Below are 27,653 nucleotides of genomic sequence, written 5' to 3'. Positions count from 1 at the left end.
CCTGCAACATTGTGAATTCTCCGTTCTCAATGGTGTGTGTTTCATGTCTCATAGTATTCAGGAGTAATGTAAGTTTCTGACTTGACATTTCAGTACACAGTCAAAATTTACAATTTCGCTCAATGCTTTAGATGTATATTTTCATTCAAGACAGTCTTCTATTACGGATTTTTATCATCATTTATGAATTTTAGATTTTCATCAATTTAAATAACATGATGATTTCTTGGGTTTACGTGCAAGTATGTTGTAATAAACGTTTTCAGTTCATTTTAGCAATCATTGGACATCTCTTGAAAAAAGGAGAATTATGAGGTTTAGATTAACCCTATTTTCAGCTTGATTATGATAAAAGCTTGAAGTTCTCAAAACTGGTGTCAACGTATTTGAGAAAATATGGTTATGACTAAAAGCCATGATCCGTATCTTGAGTGACGAACACCTTAACAACAAGGTCACAGTCCCATTTAAATTGATTCAATCTGTTTATAATAATATGATTTAACAAGAAGATATTGTCAAATTGTTGAAGATATACGGAATATATTTGAATTATTTTCGAGCTATAAATCCGATGTTAAGGTATCTGGTTATTAAAGGGTACATCTTGAGTTTATAGCAGCCCATTAAGAACTTTGTTCCTTCTTTCAAATTGAGTGCACACATTTTAGTATAATTTCCTTGACAATAAACTATTGTTCTACTAAGCGTTATCCTCATTTGTATTACAGTCAATTTAAGCATTTTTCATTTTTTCTATTTTTCTTTTTGCAGCATTTATTTACGGAAGAATATACATTCCATTCCTAATATAAATGATCAGTGAATGCAAAGGAGAAATTATCAAAAATATTATATAGAAAAACAACAATCTTACGATTACAGTCGTTTTATTAGCATTATAAATACACCACATTCTTGTTCCATGAAGTTCACAAAGGCGACGCATGTACATGTACAAATACAACATATATATTAACATCTCAAAATTTGAATATATAGTCTTGGATCATACACATTAAAATTATACAAAACTCTAAAAATATCTTACTAAGAAGATCACTTTATATTACAAAAAGACACATCATTTCAAACATTTGAATATAGTCTTAAAAATTATATACAAAATTCTAAAAATTATGTTACTAAAAAGATCCCGTTATATTACAAAAAATCTCCGAATAGTTCAAACGACATGTCACTTAAGATAAACCATAAATTGTTCAAAATAAATCTCATGCTCAATAATAACATTCATTTCTTAAAGGTCCATCTTACCTCAAAAAATTCTTTATGTTTATGTCTCAAAGCTTTTTAATGTTCTTGTACTTTTACAGTGTCAATAGTAGTTACTCATTGGCCAATCACCCGAACAATTATTTTTACATGTTGCTTTTTGACAATATATATAATTTAACTGAATGAGTATTTTGTATTGAAGTCAAGAACTATTTTGTTTTCACTTTGATACATTTATGACAAGTTATTTCACATTTATCTTCAGGTAACAAGATTCATGTTTGTCCTTTCAAAAGAAGATAAAATTTATTTGTTTCTGAGGCATTATGTACCTTTAATTGGATAAACAGAATGGAATCTCAGACTAGTAAAATGAGACACGATCGGAATATTAGACTAGTAGATCCGATCGTAAAAGTTACCATCCTTCTAACTTATCATTTGTGCCATATATAATTGCTTTGATAAGAAGGTTAATTGTTACACTCGTATTATAATATAATTGAATAAAAAATATCGCTACATAGAGAAAAAAGTCATCTATTGATTTAAACATTGATCTTTCAACTTATTTGAAATGGCAATAAAACATTAAAATACAAAAATAAACAAAGGTTAAAAAATCATGTGTATAGATTGGTAAAATAACCAACGCGTGTGTTTGGTATAATTCATACATACATCTTAATATACAATACATAGTGCTAACTATTTTTACATCAACCCTCTTTGCTATCAATAATGTAAGGGCTTTTTAATCAACAAATGTACAAAATGTATACATAATTACTGAAGTGAAATGTTCTTTTCATACCATTAAGGGTATTACTGAAGAACAAAGCTTAAGCAATATCTGTATCTGATTCTCCTAATTAACTAACACAAGTTCATATGGTGAAAGAATAAAAAAGTTCTCTAACAAAACATCACCTTGTTAACTGGTTAAATTATACAGTTGTTAAAATATTTACTATTCGCTTCAACATGATTTAATCCGATTAAGTATCAAGATTATTCAAACAATTACGTCACTGACTTCAGGCAAATTTAATACCGTGTATACACAATGTTTTCAATTGTCCCTTGACCTGGAGAGACCTATGACAAAAACAAGTTATAAAAAATATCATTTTCACTCGAACTAGGGCTCAAAACTCGCGATTCCTGTGTTTATTATTTGCTTAGCTTGTTGTAGATCTGTTGATGTTAGAAAATTGGAGTTTTGGGTTTGTGACACTTCTATTCATCTAAATAAACAGGGTTATTGAAGTCGGCATCATCGGAGGAGAAACTTGGATTTACATGAGATGGCTGCAAGTAATCATCTTGCAGTACACCACTTGTAATCATTGTAGACTCATGCATGTCTTCATAGACGTTTGGAAATGCTGATGGTCTAAACTCGCTTGTTGGAACGTCTTTCCTCTTGAAGCTTAACTGCTCATACACATTCGTGTATTCACTCTCTTGATTCTAAAATAAAATTGATCATCATTCAGTAAAACATTTGTCAAAAACTGACAAAATGTACGTCAAACGTCCAGTTATTTAAACTTAGATTTTTATCAGTGTCTTAGGTATCTATTTTGAAAGGCTATAAATAGCAAATGAAAAACGATACAGCTGAGCTTTGAGATGACTTGAGTGAATACTTATTTTAGAGTGTATTAAAGCTAAATTTATTTTTATCTCTTTAAGAAATTAGATCACTTATAACGTAGATTTACTTACTTTCTTGTTTTCCAGCTCATCAAAGCCGCCTATAACATCATAAGTTGAATCAGGTCTGTTTGGGCTATCAGCAGGCGGTGTCAAAAAGGCTATGTCAGAAGCAAAATGATTATAACTCACACTGTCACCGCCTTTGTTTCCATTATTGTTGCGCCTGTTTAAATGATATATGTCAAAGTCAAGAGTTTTAATTCTGTTTAAATAAAATGGCAATGAGTGACAAAAAAGCTACAACGTAGAAATAACAATGATACATATATTACGTTCATCCTTTAAATGAATCATTTACACTCCTGACTTTACTATAGAAAACGTTGTAATTCTTTAATTCATCTCCTTACCAAAAATGGATTAAGAAGCTGGTTATATGACCAATTAAACTAAAACATATCAGACCTAATTTGAACTTTTTAAAGAACGTTTATCATCATTTTAAAGCAAAACAAATGTCTCAGTGGGACTTGCAACATGATTTTCAAAACTATATACCTTTTAACGATAACACAAACTAGGACAATTATGACAATGATCAAGACTGCAAACCCGGCATTGGCCCCACCAATAGCCGCAATCGGTAGCGGTTTTGATGTTGACGGGGTCGTTTTTGGCGAAGTCGTTGGCACTTCCGATGAAGATTGTGTTGTTTTTGGGTATCTAGTTGAATCTTCTGATGGGTTAGTAGTAGTAGTTGTAGTAGGAGGAGTAGTAGTAGTTGTAGTGGTAGTAGTAGTTGTAGTAGGAGTAGTAGTAGTTGTAGTAGTAGGAGTAGTTGTAGTAGTAGGAGTAGTTGTAGTTGTAGGAGTAGTAGTAGTTTTAGTAGTAGGAGTAGTTGTAGTAGTAGGAGTAGTTGTAGTTGTAGGCGTAGGTGTACTAGTATGAGTAGGAGTAGTTGTAGTAGTAGTAGTTGTTGTAGTAGTAGGAGTAGTAGTAGTTTTAGTAGTAGGAGTAGTAGTAGTTTTAGTAGTAGTAGGAGTAGTAGTAGTTGTAGTAGTAGGAGTAGTTGTAGTAGGAATAGTAGAAGTAGTTGTTGTCCGCAGTTCAACTGTATAAACAGATACAACAATCTTCTGAACATGTATAGTTGTTACCTCGATAACCATTTTGTACATGAAAGATTTGATACCCGCTCTAACACTTGATAATAACAATTATTATCCGAAAAGGTTAAGTGTTATACACATTCAATGATAAAATACAACAATAAACTAGTGTTGTCAAACATTACTGTGTTATGATTAAACATATATTTTCAAACATAAATTAGGTCTAAATAAATTTTCATTTATAACAAGAAGATATTCTCTATGTCTATCATTATCTAATCCCTAAGAACATGGTATTATACATAGTTAAGCTAAGGAATATTTGTCCTGTGACTCTGGGTACATCTGGGCTGCGTTTCATGGAGAGTCCTAAGTCTTAAGTTTGTCTTAAGATAAAAATTGTGACGATTTTGCGTTTCAAAGAAAGTCTTAAAAAAGGTCCTAACTTATGACTCCTATACTTATGACAAATAGAAGTCCTAAGTCTATGAGTGTTTTAAAGGTATCTTAAGATTGTCCTAAGTCAAAACCACTCCAAAATCAAACAAATTTTTGTTGAATTTTATTTTGAAAACTATCTAGAATGATAGATAATGGTCTAACTAAGAAAATAAATCCGAACACCAATATCTTTAATTCAGTCATTAATGCTGTACAGATGTTTAAAGAGTTGTTTACATGACGTCACAATGTAGCGCCAAATATCGCGTGCAAAACAAGACGCATCTATAAATAGTAATATTACTGCACGCTGTACAATTGCAGTTGCGTAGCAAGCAAGGGGTTCCATTTTTACTATGAAATTAAATAAAACAGTTATTTTATCGTTTTTTGTGGAGTATGGTTTATATTTTCACTCAACATGATAAGAGGGCAATACATTGCTTTTTATACTTGCTATAATCAATTACAAAGTAAATCCAATCCGGGATTATGCGCGTGCCATTGTATTTTGTAACTTTTTTCAGGAGAGCAAATTGGTCATAAGTCTTAAAGTTTAAGACAAAAGATAGGACAGTTACTTGAAACGGTCTTAAGTGCAAAAACTTTTTCTCCTAAAGTTGGTCATAAGTCCTAGGATTTAGGATTAACTTAGGACTCTCCATGAAACGCAGCCCTGGTCTTTAATTCAAACTTAACCTTGAAGAAGCATATGTCAATCTTACATTTCTAATTTATACAAATTTATTTTAGTTCGATTGTTTTGGAAGCTTATCGAAACACTCTTGAATCTGTTCCAGAAACCAACCAGTACTTAGCAATGACTGTGAAGGAATCAACGGCTTGCTTCTGACAGGGTTTGATCCCACACGGTCAGCAATCCTTGATTACTTGTCTGACGCATCAGCTACACGGCCAAGCCTCCACTACATTTATGCTTTAATAATAAATGCTACATGCTTTTAGAAATACTATTACCATTTTCACATGTTTTGCCATCACTTTTTAGTGCTACGTTGTCTTCGCATGCACACTTGTATCCGGTGTTTTTAGGCAGACAAAATGTACTGCATGGACCACGCCCATTATTCTCAGAGCAGGCTGCTGATTCTGTAAATATTCAAATGTGATCAATCAGTAGAAACCCATTGAAGGGAAGTGCGATGTACTTTAAAATGGAAAAAAAGAATGAAATTTATAAATGTTTTTATTGATAACTATCGCTTAATATGCCCTGAAGTAAAATATTTGAGCGATTACATTTAATTTACATACATGACTTGTAGTAAAATTAAACCAGTAAGAAAATTGTAACCTACGTGATTGGTCAAGCATTGAACTATAAAGTGCTAGCGAATCCAATCTCCCTAATTCCGGCTTGTAACCAACTTTAATAACACTTGAAGGGTTTGTTTGGGAAAATTTTGGGAAAATATACTAAATAAAAAAAATTGGCAACAATATACTGTCATTTTGGGGAAAAAGATTTTAAATATATTTAAGGGTACTTTATAAAAAAGAAATTCTTACTTTCAATTAAAATTAACTTCTGTTTACTTTAAATTTAAAGGATAACACAAAAAGTATTTTATTTTTTTAATTTAAAAAGTGGACGATATTTTAAAAGGTTTTAATTCAATAAGAATTCTACCCAATCTGGGATGATAAAAATTGGGGGGCTTGATGTTTTTTCAGTTTAAATTTTTCAAGAAATATTTAGTATTGTCTCAATTTCTATGTATATTTAGAAAAATGAGATGATTGTCATAGTACATTATTCTATTTACAAAAATGAAGGGAAATCAACCTAAACAAGACATAACATTTTGCAGACAACTTACGGTCTATTCCAAGCAGTGTAATACATATAATCACCAAGTAATGTTATATCCATGAGGTGAGACCCACTGTCTGCAAAATGGTTCGTGCAGACTCCATGGTATGAGCATTTGTAAATAATGTCTGTTTGACCGTCGGTTATGTACAATACATTAGCTGAAACAACATGTGAGAAGTACTTGTTAAGCATTTAAAAAGAATATTACAAACGGGTTCATAAAATATTACTTTTATCAATTAACTCAATAACCCTAAGCTGTAGGTTTTTTTTGTTTAAATATATGAACGTTTGACATATTTGTATCGCCTATCATTTTCATCTTTAATAGCAATTTGTCTTCCAATAGAATAATAGTAACTTGAAAAGTACCAAATTAGATATGATATGAAATTTAATTTATATTTTGTAGGAAGTTATATTGCTGTTTAAACTTGTATTCTGTTTTCATTAAAAGATATCATCCGTCATATAAATCAATCATAACAATTATTAAACAAACAGTTGCCCGAATTATCTTTTTTTGTGTACGATATGCAACACCCTCACGAATATCAAGGGACAATGTGGTTCCTATATTTTCAATACACATTGCATTTTAATTTTTTATAAAAGTCTCTTTTGACATTACATGTTTTGTATAGATTCATGTTTGATTTTAACTGTTTGTAAATGTAATTATTGCAATTTGTAATCAAATTACGCAAAGGTCTGATAATTGCAATAAATCATACACTTTTATCTAAACAAAGAGTAATAAACCTCAACCTTTATTTAAGTGAGTCGAAACGATTTTATGTAACCAATAATGAAACATTTATCTTAAAGCAATGAAGATGGAACAAATGTCTTAAAATATTCTGTTTTGCTATCACACGGCACCAAGTCGTTTAAAGATAGATTACTAACGTGAATGTTTGAAACATTGAGAAACAAAATAAACATGGTGTGTAATAAGTTTTATAATAAGTGAGTCATGTTTCTCTCGTGCTAAAGACAATGACATTCTTTTTTTTTTTAAATTAATAAATATTCTAAACCGAGAAGGGTTTCCAAAATAGCTTTAAATATAGTATGAAAATTATTATACTTTTTGTATAATGCCAGACCATTTGGCCGACAAGACCGTTTTTAAATTATTTGCTTAACGTCTAAAAACCATCCTTTTTGCTCTTGCTCCCTAGGGAGGATTAAAACCCATGGTCTGCCCCAAAACACAGTCTGTCGGGAAAATACAACAAAAATGATATCAAAATAAAATAGGTAATTATAAGTATAATTTTACCAACGTGTCATATAGAGCATTTAGTTAAATCCATATATGTTAAATATGCTTTGCGTTGTCTTTTCGTTGAACATGTGGAATTATTGGTACTTCAATTTATGAGACTGGTCATGGCAATTTAATCTTAGGATAAGGTAAAATCTGTCTGTCATATTGTTTTAATATTGAAGCTTTACACAAAAATACTTTTCTCCGCTTATGTGTTACTGGTTTGATATGAAATATAACCTTTAATACTTAAATTATGCTCCTTTTAGTTAGGAAAATTTAGGTATATGCAGAGCTGTTTTTTATAATTGTTTTATTTTTAGATTGAGTGCCGATGTTATATATATATAGGATAATAAACAATGTAAAATTGGGTAAATTGATATTTATAGTGTTGTATATAATGCTTCTGTAAGATAAAGAAATAGTTTAACGAATCATTTAACTAAGTTCATAGTTACCCATCTTCTGAATCGAGAACAATATCTCTTGGGTTTTGATCCAGCAGCAAGGACACGTTTGTGAAGATTATTAGTTGATATAACACCAATTCCAACAAACCCTGTCTGTGAAGTGGGGTTAGCGGTGTAGTATAAGTTTCCACTCGGGTAGTCGATAGCGAAACGATCTGCATGGCACCCTAGTAGCTCTGGAATTGAATTATTCATATTACTAGCTAATGAATATTACGTAAATTTGAATCAACATTAAAAGGGAAAATATTTATAACATAGTAAACGAGACCTTACAAAAATAAAATCAAACAAAATAGAGGTATATTGATGCCACATAGATTTCAATAGTGTGCCAAACAAACAATGTTGATAAAACAATAATTCACTTCATGAAGTTGAAAAGTTAATTTTGTTCATAAACAGCAATAATTTTCAATAACATTTGGCCATATTTCGATTTGATCCTTACCCGTATTAAAGAAAACATGATAATTATGATTTTCCAGACTAAGTTGATGAATTAATTCGTTGGTACTCCACATTAGCTGCCTTGTGATAAAATTATAAGCAATAGCGATTGGGCTCCCGAAAGTATCCGTGTCAATAGCTCTGACCTCATCGTTAACTAGGGACACCTGATATATTGTATTATGTGTCCAGTCAGTTACAACGAGAAAATTGTCTGTCATAGGAGCTGCAAGAGAAGAAACATTTTAATAAAAATTATAGTAAATAAAAAATGAAAGTCATTTTATTCCTTTGAATCTACTTGTTAACAGATACTAAACAGCATTTACAATTACATTATAAATGCCTTATCAATAATGTGCCTATTCGTGAAGAAATAATAAACATCGTAAGCTATTTCAGAGTAGGTTTTCGACTTTCATTTATACCCTTCTTACAGTTGTACTTTTTATAATACAATGAAAAGATCGTTATTTCGACAACACCCTTCTAGCAGCTCAGATAACAGAAATGTAGATCCATTGGAATGAACTCTCCATAAAGTCACAAGGAGGTTTTAATAATACTTTGTTATCTATTATGATCTTTTTCTTTAAATATATGACTGCTTTGTGTTATCGTCATATATATTTACGAAATAATCATCTTTAAAGTAATGAAACTGACACTTTTTATGAAATCATTTCAAACAAAAATCTGTGTTTTGATATAATATAAATTACTTGAAGAACATTTCCTCTTGTCTAAGTCAAGCTGGTACCCGTATTCACACTGACAAATCCTATTTCTGCCGATTGGAATGCAAATCTGGTTCACAGTCTCCGTTGAGTATAGCACATGGACCTATATGACAAACATACCAAATCATGAAACGACAAATAGGTAGAGCTCATTTTACTATGATATGAGGTCATCAACTTCAATTAGATTTTCTATGATGTTTGATTTTTATTATAATAATCACCCATCATTGCAATTATCATCATCATCATCATCACCATCATCACCAACAACCACAGAAACAACAACACCCATAGGCAACAATAAAAGCATCAGAATATTCTTCATTATTATTAATGGGCAAACATATTTTCTTTCAAAGTCTTCATTAGATTTTCCATGATGTATGATTTTTAACATAATAATCATCATCTTCGCAATTATTATCATCATTATCATCATCATCATCATCATCATCATCACCAACAACCACAGAAACAACAACACCATAATCAACAATAAAAGCATCAGAATCTTCATTGTTATTATTATTGGGCAAACATATTTTCTTTCAAAGTCTTTGCTACAAAGTATCAAACAAAATGATGTATACCATTCTCTAGGCAAAGTAACTCGTAGTCAAATTAGTCAAAACAGAAGTAGGTAACTATTATGCTGTAATAAAGAAACATACCCTGCTGCTCAGACTGCAGTGCTTCATCTAGCACATGAAAGTCCGTCATCGAAACCAAGTCAATGTTGGACATCTGGTATTTTAATACTGGTTCAGATTTCTTTTCAAAAACCTTTATAACATTGCTAGCGAAAGAATCGTCGGCAACGATCAGAAAATTCTGAAATGGAACAATGACCGCATGAACTAATATGGTTAGACATGAATTACTGATGAAGTTGTAGGTGTGTAGTTAAGCACTGGCATCAATAAAGCGGTAAGCAAACCTTTATATAATATGAATATTATCAAAATGTTGTTTTGATCAGCTTAAAAAGGCAGTTTATACGCAAGTCTTATCCTCTAATCCTTACACTGTTATGTGAAAGAAAATTTGATCAGATCATACGTCTTGCATGATAACCTGAACGAATTATACTGAAATTGGCTTAGAGATTTATTATTGTCTATGTTCTTTATGTTATTCTCTCCTTTACGGATGAATTATTCACACAAAAGTTTACAGCACATACATCAGTAAAAACAATCTTAATGCTCTGCTTCAGGACTTCCGGGATCGCTCATCTCAGTATTTACGTGATTAATGGTGCCGATATGTGTTCTATAAAAGCCAATATTATATATATCACTTTCAAATGCTTAACTTGTTTTCGTCTTGTCATTTGGCGCCATGTTGCTAACAAAAACAAATAATGACATAATCAAAGTTCACTTGTTTACTGTCGCGCGGCAAATTATTGCTCAAGTATGTAATTCGGCGTCTCATCGTAACTTAATTTAGACGCTCGCTCGACGAGACAAAATTAAAAGAATTTTGGACAGCTGTTTTTTGCTAATCATTTGCTGTAGTGTCCGTTTATACTTCTTTTATTTCTTATTCTTGGATACCTTGAATGTATGATTCTACGACAGCAAATTGCAGTAAATGGTTTAAAGCATACATTCGGCGATACTTAAAATATTTCTGAAGCAGGCGTCAGAGTGGTTGAAATGTGAGGCTAAGGCAGCAAAACATTCGCATTAACAAATCAAAGCTCTCACCTTGTAAGACAGGACGAGCATCGGTGACATTAAAGTTGATGTCGGCGCTAATGTCGTCAATTGTTTCCCCTCAAAGTCACAACTTTTGACTTGGGTATTATCAATGAAGTATATACTGAATAATACAATAAAGTAATATAATCATGTGTATTGCCAAACGGTTGGTTTAATTTGGTATGTAAGAGTGTAAATATAATATTACAATGCACGGTCAATATTTACCTTCCGAAACACGCTGATCAATAATTATTTGATTATTTATATACATATTTCTTGTGAAAACGCACAGATAACAAATGACTGTAACCGCTTTAATGTTACTTTAATAAATGTTAGCTCGAACTTCATGATAGGTGAAATTCAAAAAGTTGAGATATAATCATCATTGAAGTATATATTACTAAGTGTTTTATCTCTTTTACAAATATATTTTCAGTTAACTGTATACAAAATAAACATTTCGCCAACTTTTTATCGGCTACTAATCCGCAACAAGAATTATATTTTACCATTTCTTACTAAAAATTGATAACAATATTAAATTATTAAGTCATCATGAATAAAACTTACGTGGCAGTTGATAAATCAATCGTTAATCCTCTCATATCAACCGACGACGTACTGGTAAACAATGTAACTCTTTTTGAACCATCTAATTCAGCTTTTTCTACTTTCTGTGAACCAGCTGACCCTGATATCCATACCAAAATACTGAAATAATTAAAGAAGACAAGAATTTCTATACCAACTGTTTCATCAGAAGAGGTAATGAAAAACATTTTGACAGAGAAACTTAATTTTAGATTGTTGGAAAAGCTTGAATATGAATATATGTTAAATTTGATTTCAGTGAATTATCTAGAACTAAGTTTTATGGTATTTAATAATGAGTCAAGCAAAACACTGTTTCATAATGTACTCGAAGTCACAAATATTTTTATAATTGATATGCATATATAATTGCAAGGACTGAAAACATTTTTGTCATCAAAGACTTTTAACCTCATATGATTATATGACAAATCAAAGATCCCAGTATATTAATGATATATTTATGCACACATGCACGGTATTCATGTATTTGTTTATTTGTTACAAATCATGTTATTAAACAAATTGAGAGTCTTATTTAGTTTATTTAAAAAACAATAAAAAGAATTTTGAAACCTGTGAAAGGGGGCAATATTGAGATGTTTCGGGTACGCAAGATTAGTTGTGATCAAGTTGTATCCCATTCCTGTTTCCTGTGAAACCACGCTGATTTTACCTGCGAGTCCACCCATACACCAGTACACGTTGTTATCTCGCCAGTCAATGACAATACCTGTGGTGAAGAGCAAAAGCTATACACTCGCCAGTCAATGGCGATACAAATTTGGTATAACAATTATTTTACACTCGCCATACAATGGCAAAACCTATGGACGACAGTTATTTTACACACGCCAGTAAATGGCAATTTCTATGGTGTAAAGCAAACGCTATACAATCGCCAGTCAATGGCGATACAAATTGGGTATAACAATTATTTTACACTCGCCATACAATGGCAATACCTATGGAGGACAGTTACTTTACACACGCCAGTAAATGGCAATTTCTATGGTGTAGAGCAAACGCTATACAATCGCCAGTCAATGGCGATACAAACTGGGTATAACAATAACTTTACACACGCCAGACAATGGCAATACCTTTTGGGTACAACAGTTACGTACTCTACGCTTGCCAGTCAATGGCAATACTAATGGGGAGGAATAGTAACTATTCACTCGCTTTTCTATGGAAAGGCTTATTTTGAGGAATAATAATTATTACTAGACACTTTGTTCGATTTTTTTGTCTAGGCTACTTGTATCTTAGTCCGATATTGCAAGTTATGAGTCTTTTTTATTTTAATTTCTGATGTCAATATAATGTCAATGGGTCAAATAACGTCACTGTTGTTATCAAATACTGAGAATGTTCACCTGTAATAGCTACTGTAGCTGATAGCAGTCTCTGTTTTACGGGATTCGCACCAATATTGACACTGATTATTTCTCTGCCGTCAACATACACTAGCTTGCGTTCATTCATATCTTCAAAAGAAAGTAAAGTAGTGCCACTGAGAATATAAACTCTTTATGTTTTCAATAATTTGTATCATACAATACAGGTACTGCACGCTTGCTTTTATGACATCGCAAAATATTTTATATCGCTGAATCATATACTTAACAAAGTGTCCCTTTATCAAGCTTCGAAACAAGTGAATGCACACATCGTTACATATTTAGCCGATATTCGGTTTTGTAAAACGAAACAAGCCTTTATGTTTTAGTATAAACATTTGTATATGTAATATATATGTAAGTTACCAATGTCAAATTGCGAGATGGCGGTTCCACCTTTTAGGAAGCATTCTGAAATGTTTGCATTGACGTTTGATGTTAGAGTTCGAAAATCCATTAAGCAAATGCTACTGGCATTGGAAGTCACAACCGCACGATGGTATGCACCTAGGTTCTCTAAAAACAAGATTTACATTGTATAAAGAAATACGAGTATGAAGATAAAAAAGGCTCAATGATCTTTAAACAATTCAGTCTAGCTTCAATCGATTGAATTATGTCCTCCATTGTGAGTTGTAAACACAGCAAGAGGGCATGCTTTGGTTGTTTCAGCTATAGGACGATTATTTCTGGTCATGTTTTTGCTTGAAAAGTTTATCAGAAGTAAACAAGTTAAAAAGAATAAAACTGTTTTCAATACTCACAGTTCATGCTAGTTTATAGACATAAGTCGGTAAACATTTGACAAAGGTTATTCAAGTTCACAATGTGCAAAAGACATTTTTGCATTTTTAATCTTTCTTCCGCTTTGTAACCATTAAGGTTTTTAATTTAAATCTACAAAATACATGCTGGCATGCATATACACAAGACCTCAACATTGCTTCTCTTTAACATTAAACTTGTAAAAAAAGGCATAAAACTCCTAATTGTTTATAATCATCAGTCAATTTTATCTCATCTTTAAATCACTGGCAGAATTGGGCACATTGTGGGAATACTTTCTACCCGCCCTATCATTCCGGTGCGTAGGTTTTGTTTTGACGTCCCATTTTCTCCTAACGTCGGAGCTTACAGCGGGAAATGATTTATACAAAAAGTCAAAGTACCTGCTATTCATCGGGGCGGGGAACGTGTATACTACAGAATACGTTACCTGAACATGTTTTATAAACGCCATCTTGATTGAGAGTATAGCCTTCTTTACACAAACATACTGGACCATTCTTCTCGTTTATACAAATGTGGCTACAACCGAAACTTGAACAACCATCTGAAAAGGGTTTTAAACAATTCGTCTCTTTTGAGGTTTGAGGTTTTTGAATATAAAATATTAAAATTCAAACAACTTCAAGTTTTATAATACTAAAATTCAAACTATTTCAAGCTTTATAATACATTTAATGAACAATAACATAAAAGTATATTAATGTGACATTATGCCCTTACAAGCGTAGATGTTGAGATCACATGTAAAATTATAAATAATTTATATTTTTTCATATTTGTTTCCAATTTTATATTCTAATTCATGTCAACAATTTTAACATGGCACATGGAAATTTCTTTAATTATCATTCAGAGTGTACATGTTACGTTCTGTTCAGTTGATACAAAGAGTGTGCCATCTTTTTATGTTTTAGACAGTTTTTATTAACATCTTTTATCACCAAAACTAGTCAATCACCACCAAAACAGTCAATGCTTTGAAATATATCATCTTGACAACGAAACAACGAAGGTAATGTCACTAACAAATACTCTGGATAACCTACATACTGCAGTCTACAACAAAAGACAACGCTTTTCTAAATCAAGCGTGAAAATTTTATGTGAAAATGAGGATGTTTAGAGAGATTTAACTTTCACCTATTTTTATATATCATTTATTTTGTGGCACGAAAAGGGAGAAACCTTTTGTCACTAGCATTTATTAATCTTATAATTAAACAAATGCGAAAATGTACGCTAATATTTTATCCTAGTTGTGGGACAAAAAGAAAAAGAAAAAGTAGAAATATCATATCACAAGTTCCGCAACAGATTTATCTTTATCTTCAATTATTGCAACTGCGGTAAATTAATGTTGAAAATGCTGTGACGAAGAAATAAGCTTGTCAAAGTCTTAAGGTTGTTTAATTAAAGTAAATTATAATGAGCCCATAATTAAATGCATTTGACACAGGACCATTATATGTCCTGTAAGTAACATGCTAAAATGTTTTATACTGTATGTATATTATTAGTTTTGGTGTTTAAAACGCGACCAGGCTACTGGCGAGTCTAAGTTTAAGAGTCTGAATAACTGTGGTTTGAAAAATATATATTCAACCTGCATAATTAATAGGCATATTTATTTCAAATGATTGCCGATATCTTTCTTACATTGTGTTATTAAGTAAAATTACACCATTCTTCATTTTAGAAAGAAGTCATTCAAGCACTGGTCCTTTCCATACTGAAAAAAAGGCATTCATTTTGAATTCAATAAAAAATAAAATGTATGGATTTAAATTACATATTAAATCAGCACTGTATATTATAACTCACCAACTTGCGGCGGTTGAATTTCTGCAGTATATAGTGTAACAGCAACAAAAGGTTCACCACCTGTCAGTCCGAGGGTTTGAAAAAGTTCACCTGTATTTTTGTTAAACACTAATAAAGTTCCATTTTTCAATTCTATTACAGCCACCAGATCCTAGTAAATAAAGTTTATAACGTTATGGCCATCATTCTTACGGCAGTGACAAGGTAACGACTCAAATACTGTTTCAGGAATTGATGAATAGCTCGTATAAACATGTAAACAGAGCAATATACTTGCGAAGGTTATTACTGATTTTTGATCACATACATGTGATATTATTTTGTGTATCATTCATAATATGTGTCTGATAAAGTTTAAAACACACCCCTATACAAAGATACAATATATATGACCCATTGGCCTGTACGAATATAGGCTTCATTGCCCTATAAGTAACCAAAATCATATTATTATAACTATTTAACATTATGTTTTTACTCATATGTATTTGGTTTGTTTTTCAAATATTAATTTACGTCTGATTAACCTATAAATATTACTGACATTAAACTTTAATAGAGATGATTGTTAAAGCTAATGATAATTAAAACTAACGTATCTTGGTCAAAAGAATGGTTTAGCCATTCTTTTCCTTAAGATTGCCTTTAGCAACTCAGTATATTGCTGATAAGTGTTTTAATGGGTCCTGTATCATTATGTATTTGATATACATTGAAAGAAATGTAAAATTGTAATCATTGACTGTAGGAAAATATTAAAGTTAACTGGTTTTAAATCGAAAAGCTTGTTTAATATAATGTGGCATTGTCTATAGACTACAACGTTCAGGCTCTTTTCGTTTTTCTTTGCCCTGCAATTTATTCAATTATTAATGAACGTGTTTTGCGCCAGGCGAAAACACGAAAGTACGACAAAGTAAAAAGGTCACATTGTCGAATTTTCTGGTTTTCGCCAGGCGCGAAAAAATGCGACATGGCACAAGTCTGCCACCATAAACATTAATTATGAATGCTGTAAAGGTTATAAGTGGTTCACGAACCTTAAACACTGCAACGTCATAGAATTCCGTGTGTGACAATCTGCGAATAACACGCCGCGAAGCCCCGTTTAAATCGCTGGTTTCAAGAGTGTCACGTGACGCGTCTACCCAAACTAATCGGCTATCCTCTTGGTCAATGGCAATACTGGTCGGGAACGCTAACCCAGTTGTGACGATAGCTTTCTGGTCAGTACCTGATAAAGACGCCCGTACAATCTTCACAGTGCGACCAATATCACTCCAAAACATATACCTGAAAATAAAGAATGCCATAAACATGAACTGTATTAAGGACATTCAGAAGTAAAAAGGTGTTGTTGTTGTTGTTTTGGGTTTTTTTTAATGGGTTTTTTTGTTTGTTTGTTTTTTGTTTTTTTTTGACATTACAAAAATTTATTTTAGTATCATATTCTAGTTATTTAGATTGGAATATATTAAAAAGATTAACAAAATTAACTTACTTGCTAATGGGGTCAACCACTAATGCGTAAGGCTTTTCAATGTCATTGTCTACCAGAATTTTGTACTCGTCTTCTTTGTCTGCAGACTGAACAACAATCCAACCATATAAAGCATCCGTCCAATATATATTGTTTGAGACCCAGTCTACGGATATACGAGTAGAATACCTTGATAAACCAGAATGAATTACAGTCAAGGAAAGGTTGGAAAAATCTCCTCTCCAGTTGAAGTTCTCCACTGCATATATAGAAGCCGTGTTTAAGTCGTAAATGTATAGTCTATTTCTTGCATAGTCGACATCAATGTTGAGCAGCCTTGTGTTGAAGTCCCTCAATGCAAAACTATGTGTAGTAGTAATATTGCCAGCATCATACAAGGTTCCTGGTAACAGGTTTATGTGCTTATTTTGTGTCGCAAATATATTTCTCATCACAGAAGAGACGACAATTGCGTTCTCGAAATCAGCACCTAGAAGTAATGGGAAAAGGAATTGACATTATATGTAAGAAAATGCATCATTCATCAACGAAGAGTGCTCGAAATCAGTTTCTGAATAAGGAAAAAAGAAAAAAACTGACATGATTAAATCTAAAGTTAACCAACAAATAATATTAAGCCTTGCCAGACAACGAGTTTGGTGCAGTCTTACAATAAACATTGTCTATTCAACAATCTTAGCTACAAATAGAAGCAGTGATCTACAATTAAATTGACCTTTATTGCTAACGCTTGTGTCATTTATTAAATTAAATTCTTGCATTATTTTGTTTTAATATTGTGCTGTTTTATATTTATTCGTGTGAGGATAAGTTTATTGGTCTGCCAACATTTTGCTTTTTATATGCTTTTTAACTAGTTTGAAACTAGGCACTATTGGGCGTATTAATACTTTAAATTCAGGGCCTATATGAAGTTCGCCACGACATTATGGGCAGACAAGAAGTATCTTTAAAAAGATACTCGGACGAGTTAAAACTGCTTTCACTTGCATGGTGTCTTTCGGTATGCGCATTGTCTTTCAGGAATCGTGGCTCGTCATTTAAGAATGTCATCTACAACTCGGTAATTTTTATGTTGAATATGATACTCCCGAGAGAAATTATGAAATTTTTAAGCAGTGTAAAATAGTTCACAGTTTTCAAATATCCAACAAATGGAAAGTTCGTTTCCGATACTCCTTTAGATTATTTTATAAATTGGATGCGTATACGTTTCAGAAAAATGACCAATGAAAAGCCTTCCAATATTAAGTACTTCCCTGTAAGTTTAATTTACGGGAAGTTAAACCAATCTCCGACAGACTTCGTCCGAAAAAAAGCGATCATTATGAAAGAAATACGGCAATTACGAGAACATTCGACCTTTTTGAGATTCGGACGTTCTGATTGACTGTTTAACTCGGCCATTATGAAGCCAATGCTACATAAAACTCGACGCCGTTTTGAAAAGGATAATGTTGAATATTTATTTTTTAATATAAACCGCCTTTTAGCGGTAGCACTAGAAGAGTAACTGCGTGTAAAAATGTTATCGGTTTTTTTGTTGTTGTTTTTTTTGTTGTAAATATTGTCATTTGTCAAGGCCGCATGCTAAAATGATCGGCTCTCTGAAGTCCAATATGAAAACCCATAATTATTAACATTATATGGATTGATCGATTTTTTTCATACATTTGCTTGTACTGGTTCAATTGACATGACTTTATGACTATATTGTGATGTTTTGTTTTTTTCTTTCGACCTCTCGATGAAACGCAAAGAATAAAAAACCTTTTGAGACAGAACACATAAACAAATATTAAATCTTCCTGATTGTATTGTGCAATATGCTTTGAAAATATGTGAGTAAACAAGTTACGTAATATTTGCGTGACTTTACAGTGTTCTCATTGGAAAATGATAAACAAATCTGAATAACGTTTATTTTAAATGGAGTATTGGTGTTGAAACGTTAACTAATAATATGCAACTTTAAAAAATGTGTTGCTTGCGACAAAATACTGAGTTGCTAAAATAAGTATGATTTCAATACTGTCGGAGTCCTTCATAAAATCAATTTTAAATTTAACATGTTTGTAGTTTAAATATATTTTTTTTTAAAATTGACAAATGCGTTTTATATGTTCGAAAGAATTTCGGGTATATTATGTTATTCCCCTTGGCGTCCGTCCGTCCGTACGTATGTCCGTCCGTTAGCAATTTGGTTTCCAGAACATAACTTAAGTTTCATTTGGTCCACTGTATTTAAATTTCATAGGATGATTGTCCATATTAGGAAGAAGACCCCTATTGATTTTGGGGTCACAAGGTCAAAGGTCAAGGTCACTATTACCTTAAAACTGAGCATAACTTAAGTTCGATTTGGCTCACAGTATTCAAACTTCATAGGATGAGTTTCCATATTGGGTAAAAGACCCCTATTTATTTTAGGGTCACAAGGTCAAAGTCACTATTACCTTAAAACTGAAAATGGTTTCCGGAACATAACTTAAGTTCCACTTGGCCCACAGTATTCAAACTTCATAGGATGATTGTCCATATTGGGAAGAAGACCCCTAATGATTTTGGGGTCAAAAGGTCAAAGGTCACTAAAACTATAAAACTGAAAACAGTTTCCGCTCAATAACTTAGGTATTAATCAAGCTACAACTGTAAAATATTATAGGATGAACAACTTGATACCTCTGGCGTCTTTCCGTTCATCCGTCATCGCATTTTTACTTACAAGATGACAACTTGATTCTGTATTTAATTCCCATGTCTTACAAATGCTTCGTCCTTCCTAAAAACAACACTTTCGGGCATATAATGCTCCGCTTATCGGTGCTCTTGTTTTAACAAGGATCATGAAAAATAGTTCCGTTTAAAAATCATAACAATAGAGAATATTTGATCATATCTAACGATAAAGTACACGTGTTCACGCACCCAAAAAGAAAACTCAAAGGAAAAACAATGAGAAAATATATAATGCGTGTATGTGGTAAAGCATATAAGAATCATGAGACGAATAAATGTAAGATTTCAGAAATAATATATTTAATGAATGATGGCCTTGTGTGATAAGTGTTCTTAATTCTATGAAATTTTACTTAAAATAATAACAAAGAAAACTTATTAAATTGCAAGTTGTGCTGACAATTGAAATGTGATGAGCAACGCATGCATGCCAGTTTATATTAAACAAAAACAGCCTTTAATAATCAACTACTACAGATACTCTTTAAAAACGCAATTTAATATAAGCATTATTCAAAACCTTTATATTGAACTAGGTCAGTCCGAAAAGAATGTATTACTATATTCAATATGTTTGAGTTGAGATTGTACTGTTTAGAAATAAAAACAAACTACATTTGTAATTCTCTTCTATACCAAAGAAATTCTGTTTTCCACATGTCGCTGACAACTTCGCCGCGTAAATAATTTTAATCCATGATTATTTGTCCGTCCCGCTAGAATTCTTGATCTAGTGATCGACCCCAAGGTCGAAGACCAATCAATAAACATAAATATGCTATTTCCGTCTAAATAATGCAGACAAAAATGTAAACAATTCATTTCAAATATTCAGACGGATTAAAACTGAGAGACACCCCTTACTTATCTCTGCGAGATAAATAGATAAATCTAGCGCAGTAATAGCAATTTTAAGTTCTAATGTGATACTCTCTTTACAAATGAGATAGAAATAAAGATTAAACAATTTTGTGGTAACACTAAACGGGATCATTTTATTTGTGGTGTGGATCGTCGGGTAAGTGACGATCCGATCTGATCCACGATTCAGCACATGCGATTTACAAATCGAACCACGAATCTTTTGTTATCAAGACACCCATAAAAACATGAACATTAGTTCTGAAAACATGTTAATTTTTCTTAAAGCAATGCTAAATATTAATTTAATTATTCATAAAACATATATGCAATGCAAATTTAAACTAGGTTGAAAACGAGACGCCCCAATATAAAATTCCAACAGCAAAATTTACTTTCAATGAAAATGAGGAAAAGCAGTTTGTAACACATGCCATGGCAAATTGACTTATATAGAGGTGGTACAACAAACTTGTCTAATCACATGAAAAGACAAGTATTTCCAAAATGGAAGTAAATTTTGCTGGTGGGATTTTTATATTGGCGCTACTCCTTTTTAGCCAATACATGTAATGTCACACTCACGTATTAACTTGCGTTTAGCAAATTGTGGATTCCTTAAAATAAAACAGTCTTCAATACATGTCATGTCATTATAGATTTATACATAGCGACTAAAAATATTTAAAAACAAGTGCTCAATAAAGATAAAGTGATTCCTTCTTCGAAACTAATAACTTCCTAGCTCAGCATCATGGTACATGTTTGTTTACTTCCTGTCTTTAATGAGCAAATTGTATTTAGTTAAACGTCGCATAATTAATACACAAATTGATTATTTTTTACATTTAAAGTGTAAAAAACAGCGAATGTATAATAAACAAATAAGATTGCCATCCACGATCTCTGGACTGACGAATATGCGTACTCGATTTTTCATTTTGATTCGTGATTATCCGAGTACTCGAATACTCGCCCAGCCCTACATTTTAATCACAATTTGATATAAATCGTTTTATTTTTGTTTTTTTTTTGCTGTTTGGTTTTTGTTGTTGTTTTTTTTTTTGTCTCAATAATTTGGTCATAATCAACCTAAATCCTGATGAAATTGTGTAAAGGAATTGTCTTACAGTCACTTTCGGAATTATCCATTATTATGGGATTAAGGCATTTTAAATACCCGAATATTAGCATTAATTAGGGAACAGTATACGTGTTTGGTCAGATTAAATATATTTAAACAAGAAGTATAAAAAAAAGATGGCCGTGGTAAATCTGTTTGCACTGGCAAAAATCGTTTCCATGAAGAAATGTTAGCAATACCTGTTTAATGACAGTTATTACTTGTACCAAATCAAAAGTGTGATTGCAAACAGTTATACAGGGCAATTTATAGGGTTAGTCCAACAAACTTCACTACAAGTTGGTGTATTGTATCATTTTATATATAGGCAATATCTCACTACTACGACGTAGAAGCAATATTCTTGTCCAGAAGAAGACGTAACCCCAGAATCAGACGGTTCCGAATAACTCCAACTGATAACTTTTTGGCCACAGTTTTTATGACTCAAATTTTTTTTTTCATGAATGCGTGTATCTCAATTATCATCATCTGTTTTTAGATATATTTTTATGATATAGATTTCTAACTTAAATTTTGAAATAGATAAATGATTGTTAATATCAAAAATATTAACAGCTAGCCATATTTTAACCAATAAGACGTATCAAAATTACCTATATAATTCCGCTATTAACCCTTTCGCTGCCAGAGGGTTATTGTTTTATTGATCACCTATTTGCCAGAGGGTTTTCTAAGAAATTACTATATTATTAATTAATATAATTATTATTATTTATCATTAGTAATATAATAATTATATATATTTCCAAACCTTTTAGTATTATAATAATTATTGTCGATGGTATAATTTTCTTTATATTTATTATTATTTTTATTCTTATTATTAGTAATTTATTATTATTATTATTATTATTATTATTATTATTATTATTGTAGAAACGGCAAAAGCCGTCCATGTGGTAAATACTCCAAAATTAACAGGGGTGGCGTGAGCCGTCCCTTTGCTAGTTAAAGAATTCATTAGCATAGATCGGAGGCGCCACCACGTACAAAACATATACTTATCCTTATAATTTTATTCCTACTAAAATAATTGGCTGTCTCGTAAGTGTGTACACAATTTTTTAACTTACTAATGAGATTTTAAAATCAATGTAAATAAATCTGTCAAGATTAAATTAGAAAGTGATAGAACTTGAAAATCTGATAAATCTGAGGAGAAAGTTCGTTACTGAAACTCCTCTTGATTAATTAAACATTAGACGCGTAAGCTAGTTCGTTTCTATTATATTCTATTTCTTTTACATCATTTACTTATTTTAGAATGGCCAATGACACTCCCAGATTTTAGCATGTAATTTATAATTGACCGATGGCAGTTAAAATTCTACTTATATTCAGTTCTTCACTGAAAAGATTACATGATCAATCTGATTTTAGACGGCCCTCGACCGGAAAAAAGTTCTTCACACAATTGTAGAAATTAACTCGAGCATATTAAATGCAAACGATTAATTTGAAATAACATGGCTACTGTTTAAATCACCTTAATTTTGTCGTCTTTTAGTCAATTCATCGACAAAATGCCATTTCTTACCTATTCATACTTTTAGTATCGGCGCGCGGCGTGTATCAGCGAACAACACGGCACCGCGTCATGCCGAGACACGACTTTAAGAAAGCATTTTAAGACAGCACCGATTAAAAATACAAGGTAGCTTAACAAAAAATGCCAAAATTAATTATATTATGTTTATGTACATTAGTTTTTATTTAATGAGCAAAATAACTAAAGTCACGGAATTTCTTTTTGCTCCTTTAAGATCAACTTATGTGCGTACAATTATTATCGTTATTCAGATTTCTTTTGAATCTGGAAATTTTCAGATTTTTGCATGAGGAACAAAACATTGCTGACAACCATGTCAATATCCAAATTTACAATACACATACCATAACATTTTTGCAATTAAATGAAGTCATTGATAAAATTGAAAACTACGCAAAAACTTTTCTTTCATAAATCACAAAATCCCATAAAAAATTTTTAACGTACCAGTTAGATGCGCCCAAACAACAGTACGTAAGGGCACTGTCGCCAGAAACAACACTTTTAGAATAAGGGCATCCATTTTAATTACCATAACTAAAAATGGTACAACTTAACTTAAAACAGAACTGATATGCCGGACAAATATCCACTGCTTTAACGATACATTTGCCGGTCAACCGTTCTAAACTTCCTAGTTGCACGTCATGGCTATAGACAAAAATAGTTTTAATACTTATGAATAAATGTTTTTCTATTGAGGAGATGTAGAGAAACTTCCTTTGTGAAAAGTATGATTAAGAAATATAGTTAATTGGGAAATATGTTTGAAATCGTGATTTAAATAATTAGTATGATTCAAGTGATGATTCATTTTTGCACTGAATTGTAGTTTTACTCACAAAACCACGTGCCATGTGACATGCTGTGAAATTTTTGAAGACGGCAGAATTCTCCTGGCCGATAAAAACAATAAGAGTATAAAAATTTTCAACAAGAATTGTAGCAACATCAGCCACATAGTGCTCACATATAGACCTAACGACATTTGTGTTACAGGAGAGAAAGAAGTTGCAACTTCCCTAATTGATGAGAGCGCCGTCCAGATAATAATTTTTAATAATTATCTTTCTGCAGACCGCATAGACACGGGATACCCTTATCACGGTCTTGCCTATTGTAGCGGAGGAAAGCTATACGGATTCACCTCCGTGAAGGGTGGAACAGGAGGAATACATGTGCTAGATATTACTGGAAAGATATTAGAGTCGATCAAACATATCACCGAGCAGGTCAACCTCGTTCGACCATCAGCGATCCGTATAGACTGCAAGAAGCAATTGATGTATATCAATGATATGGGAAGGAATTGCGTGTACTGTACGGACATTTCAAATAGAGAATTACATTATGAAGAGGTGTTTGCCTACACAGACAGAAATATAGAGCTTAGAAGTGGAATTACCATAGACTCAGACGAGACGTTTACATTTCTAGTGAAAATATGACTGTTCATCAAATTTCTCCCGACGTGGTCAAAGTTCACGAAATTCTGACTGCAGCCGATGGTTTGGAACTACCACACTGTCTAGCGATTTCATCACAGGATAACCACCTTCTAGTGTCAGAGTTCAAAGAGAATAGATTCAAATTTTTTGCCTTAAGATAAAAATGGAGAATAGAAATTAAATATTTGACAGCTAATTAATCCTTTTGAAGCGGAGTGAAACAAGACATAAAGGCAGTTTGTGGAAAAGAAACAGGAAAGTGTGTTAGTTGCATAAAACTGTATCTGAAATATGAATTTCTAGATGCAATGTGACGTATAAAGACATTGTATGTAAATGATGTTGAAGCTTTGTATATAACTAAGGCTGGATGAAAGTGTACATTCATAAAATCATTATCAAAAACGATGCCGCATTTTAACTTTTGGTCCTTATTATAAACAAATGTTCACAATTGTTATCCTACATGGTCAATTTCACGAGATATTAAAATTCCATACACACTTGTTTAAGCAATTAGGCAAAGAAATTCATTAAAGACATTTTCATTCAGTTTTAAACGCTAAAATAACGACTTGTGTACTATATCAATTATTTGAACGAAAAAAAAGTTGTGTAACTATAAATTATATGAAATCGTTTGTAACAAGAGTTTTAATTTAATGCTACGTTTACACATATTCCCTTCAGCCACGGCAATCACGGGATGAACGTACCACAACGCTCGGTGACAAGATAGGCAAACATGACAGCCCTAAACTATTGCGGATGCGGGGCAAAAATCTTATACCGAGATACTACATATTTTCCACCGCAAGCAAGGTGCTGTTGAAGAACGTAATAGACTGTACATAGTAAAACGGGGAAAATGCTTCAAAACATGGTATGTAATCCTTGGAGGCGGAACGTTCTGGGACGGGAAACATGTATCGCGCGCGGACTTGAACTGTTAATTGTTGCTGTTTCTTGCCATTGCTCTGAAAACAACAACAAGGTTTCAGAGCGCAGTTACAGGCAGTAAATAATCATATGAAATGAGACCTTCATTTAGTCTGAGCACATGATGACATCGGACACAGGATTGTAAGACTTCTTGGTGACGCAAAGACTAGGTTATTTAAGTTATAAAATAAGGAAACAGAATCTTTTTCGTCATGTTTACTCATATCTTACAATGTTTACAACAATTGATGTTGCTTAAGGGGTTTTCTTTTACCGTTGACACAAATATTCTACAAAACTCTCCGACGTTAAGGTCTGATCTATAGAATGCCTCTACCGAACGTGGAAAGCGCATAAGACTTGAGGGTAAAAAATGAACAAAGTTAGAGATCCTATCAGAACATGGAAGCAACAAGTATTTATGTATCCCTAGTAGAATGCGACTTAACCCTTAGCGCGCCTTCGGGGAGCCGCTTCTAAATCACAATAGCTCTGTCCGGATACGGTAATAAACATAGAAAATTCATTATCGCAACGAGACAAACTTGGTTACGGAGACAAAAATGACTAAATACCCACGACGCGAAAGGTTTTCGTTCAAATGGGAATATAATAGAAGTGTACACATAGCAAAACCTTTACTTATACAACCATTTAGATTTTCTTTAAGATTTCAAGTTTTACCAATTTTTATTGCCTGACTGGAATTTATATTCCGTTTCGTCGAAACGCCCTCGTGATATAATTCCCCGCATCCGAACTCCAAACAGTGATGTTATTGAGCAATAAAATCACAGTTTGGGATATATTATTTCTTAAACAACGAACATGTTCTCTCTTGCATAATGCGCAACATATCATTTTTATTCTTTAAATCAACTCATTTTTGAAGATCTTTCAGAAAAGGTATGCATGTGGCGTACTGTATGCGGCGGATTTTGAGATATTTTGCTTACTATACGTTATATATAGGGGGAAATATTTGGTAGTCATTAACCTCCACATGATCGGATTAGTTTTCGTAGTATCAGATTTGTGAACACCGGTCAGGGAGCGGTTATTATTTTTTACATTTTAACCAGTTATTTCCCATTGATTAAAAGGGCCAGTTCTAGCGCAAAAACCTTATTAATTTTGAATTATACTTCGAAACTCTAAGTGTGCTATGCAAACTGCTGTTTCGAATACATAATACACAATGTCAGCATGGGACTAAAATTACCATGATTTTTGTAAAATAAATACTGAAACACTGTAAGAATAAAATGTGTGTCAAATTAATTTTAGAAAGCAAATTCAAATTAAGGAAAATTTATTTGAAAGCTAGCAAATTAAATATCTAATTATAGTTTGCATGTTTACAGTCTTAGATCTGAAATGTAAATTGAATGTTCGCATATTTCAATAAGAACTCGAGTAACGACAACAAGTACAACATCTTAATCTTGCATAATGATTACAACGTATTAATAATAATGTATTCATATTAATAACAATGTTTTCTTAATAATAATAATGTACTCCAATCAATATGAATGTCTTCCTATCCATTAGAATGTCTTCAAAATAATAAGAATGTCTTCATATTAATTAGAGTGGCGAATAATCCCTTCCATAACATATAGTTATTTTAATCTGTTAAAATGTTTGTAACCAATTGATAATATAGCACGATTTTACTTTTAGGTAGGGGATATTAATTCATAAATAGCCGGTAGCCATGTGTATAGATTATATAAACGTCATGATTATCCAAATTAAGTGAAAATCAACATTATTAGCAGGCAGTAATAAATATAATAAGATAACTAAATAAAACAATATATCTGATAGATACATGTAACCATATCAATGAATTACATTGTATAAATACATGTTCATGTATATACTTGAAGTATTAAAATAACATACTGTATAGGC

General features: G+C 32.1%; 2 protein-coding genes across 3 annotated transcripts in view; both read right to left on the bottom strand.

Annotated features, from left to right (window-relative positions):
* Window positions 1-873: 873 nt before the first annotated feature.
* On the bottom strand, window positions 874-5,878 carry LOC132756856 (probable maltase-glucoamylase 2). The gene is made up of 5 exons (XM_060748001.1): window positions 5,774-5,878; window positions 5,433-5,564; window positions 3,460-4,012; window positions 2,971-3,124; window positions 874-2,712 (listed from the first exon to the last, which is right to left on the bottom strand). Exons 1-5 carry the CDS (start codon window positions 5,787-5,789, stop codon window positions 2,479-2,481), a joined length of 1,089 nt encoding a protein of 362 aa, XP_060603984.1. The 5' UTR covers window positions 5,790-5,878; the 3' UTR covers window positions 874-2,478.
* A 2,196-nt stretch (window positions 5,879-8,074) lies between these two features.
* LOC132756855 (low-density lipoprotein receptor-related protein 2-like) overlaps window positions 8,075-27,653 on the bottom strand; it is a 62,565-nt gene continuing 42,986 nt past the window's right edge. The window contains exons 1-14 of one of the 2 annotated variants that reach the window (XM_060748000.1): window positions 23,791-23,941; window positions 17,048-17,516; window positions 16,587-16,839; window positions 15,547-15,697; window positions 14,153-14,269; window positions 13,303-13,452; window positions 12,913-13,023; window positions 12,110-12,266; window positions 11,513-11,653; window positions 10,943-11,057; window positions 9,902-10,061; window positions 9,210-9,330; window positions 8,489-8,713; window positions 8,075-8,213 (exon numbers count right to left, since the gene is read on the bottom strand). In XM_060748000.1, coding sequence (XP_060603983.1) covers window positions 9,269-9,330; window positions 9,902-10,061; window positions 10,943-11,057; window positions 11,513-11,653; window positions 12,110-12,266; window positions 12,913-13,023; window positions 13,303-13,452; window positions 14,153-14,269; window positions 15,547-15,697; window positions 16,587-16,839; window positions 17,048-17,516; window positions 23,791-23,878 — 1,974 coding nt within the window. In that variant the 5' untranslated portion in view covers window positions 23,879-23,941 and the 3' untranslated portion in view covers window positions 8,075-8,213; window positions 8,489-8,713; window positions 9,210-9,268. Of the gene's footprint in view, window positions 8,214-8,488; window positions 8,714-9,209; window positions 9,331-9,901; window positions 10,062-10,942; window positions 11,058-11,512; window positions 11,654-12,109; window positions 12,267-12,912; window positions 13,024-13,302; window positions 13,453-14,152; window positions 14,270-15,546; window positions 15,698-16,586; window positions 16,840-17,047; window positions 17,517-23,790; window positions 23,942-27,653 lie in introns of those variants that run through there. The other variant, XM_060747999.1, reaches the window with a different exon arrangement.

This window comes from Ruditapes philippinarum, unplaced genomic scaffold, assembly GCF_026571515.1.
Source record: "Ruditapes philippinarum isolate M1 unplaced genomic scaffold, ASM2657151v2 ctg2286_1_1_1_1, whole genome shotgun sequence".
Taxonomy (NCBI): Eukaryota; Metazoa; Mollusca; class Bivalvia; order Venerida; family Veneridae; genus Ruditapes; species Ruditapes philippinarum.
Note: the sequence above shows the minus strand (reverse complement) of the source record. Positions and strands in the feature narration are given on the sequence as shown.

Excerpts from the sequence above, each read along its gene's own strand:
- LOC132756856 (XM_060748001.1), bottom strand. Across the intron at positions 4,013-5,432 it reads TGGCAAAACATGTGAAAATG|TTGAACTGCGGACAACAACT; the intron begins GTAATAGTATTT and ends CTGTTTATACAG. Across the intron at positions 2,713-2,970 it reads ATGAGCTGGAAAACAAGAAA|AATCAAGAGAGTGAATACAC; the intron begins GTAAGTAAATCT and ends ATTTTATTTTAG.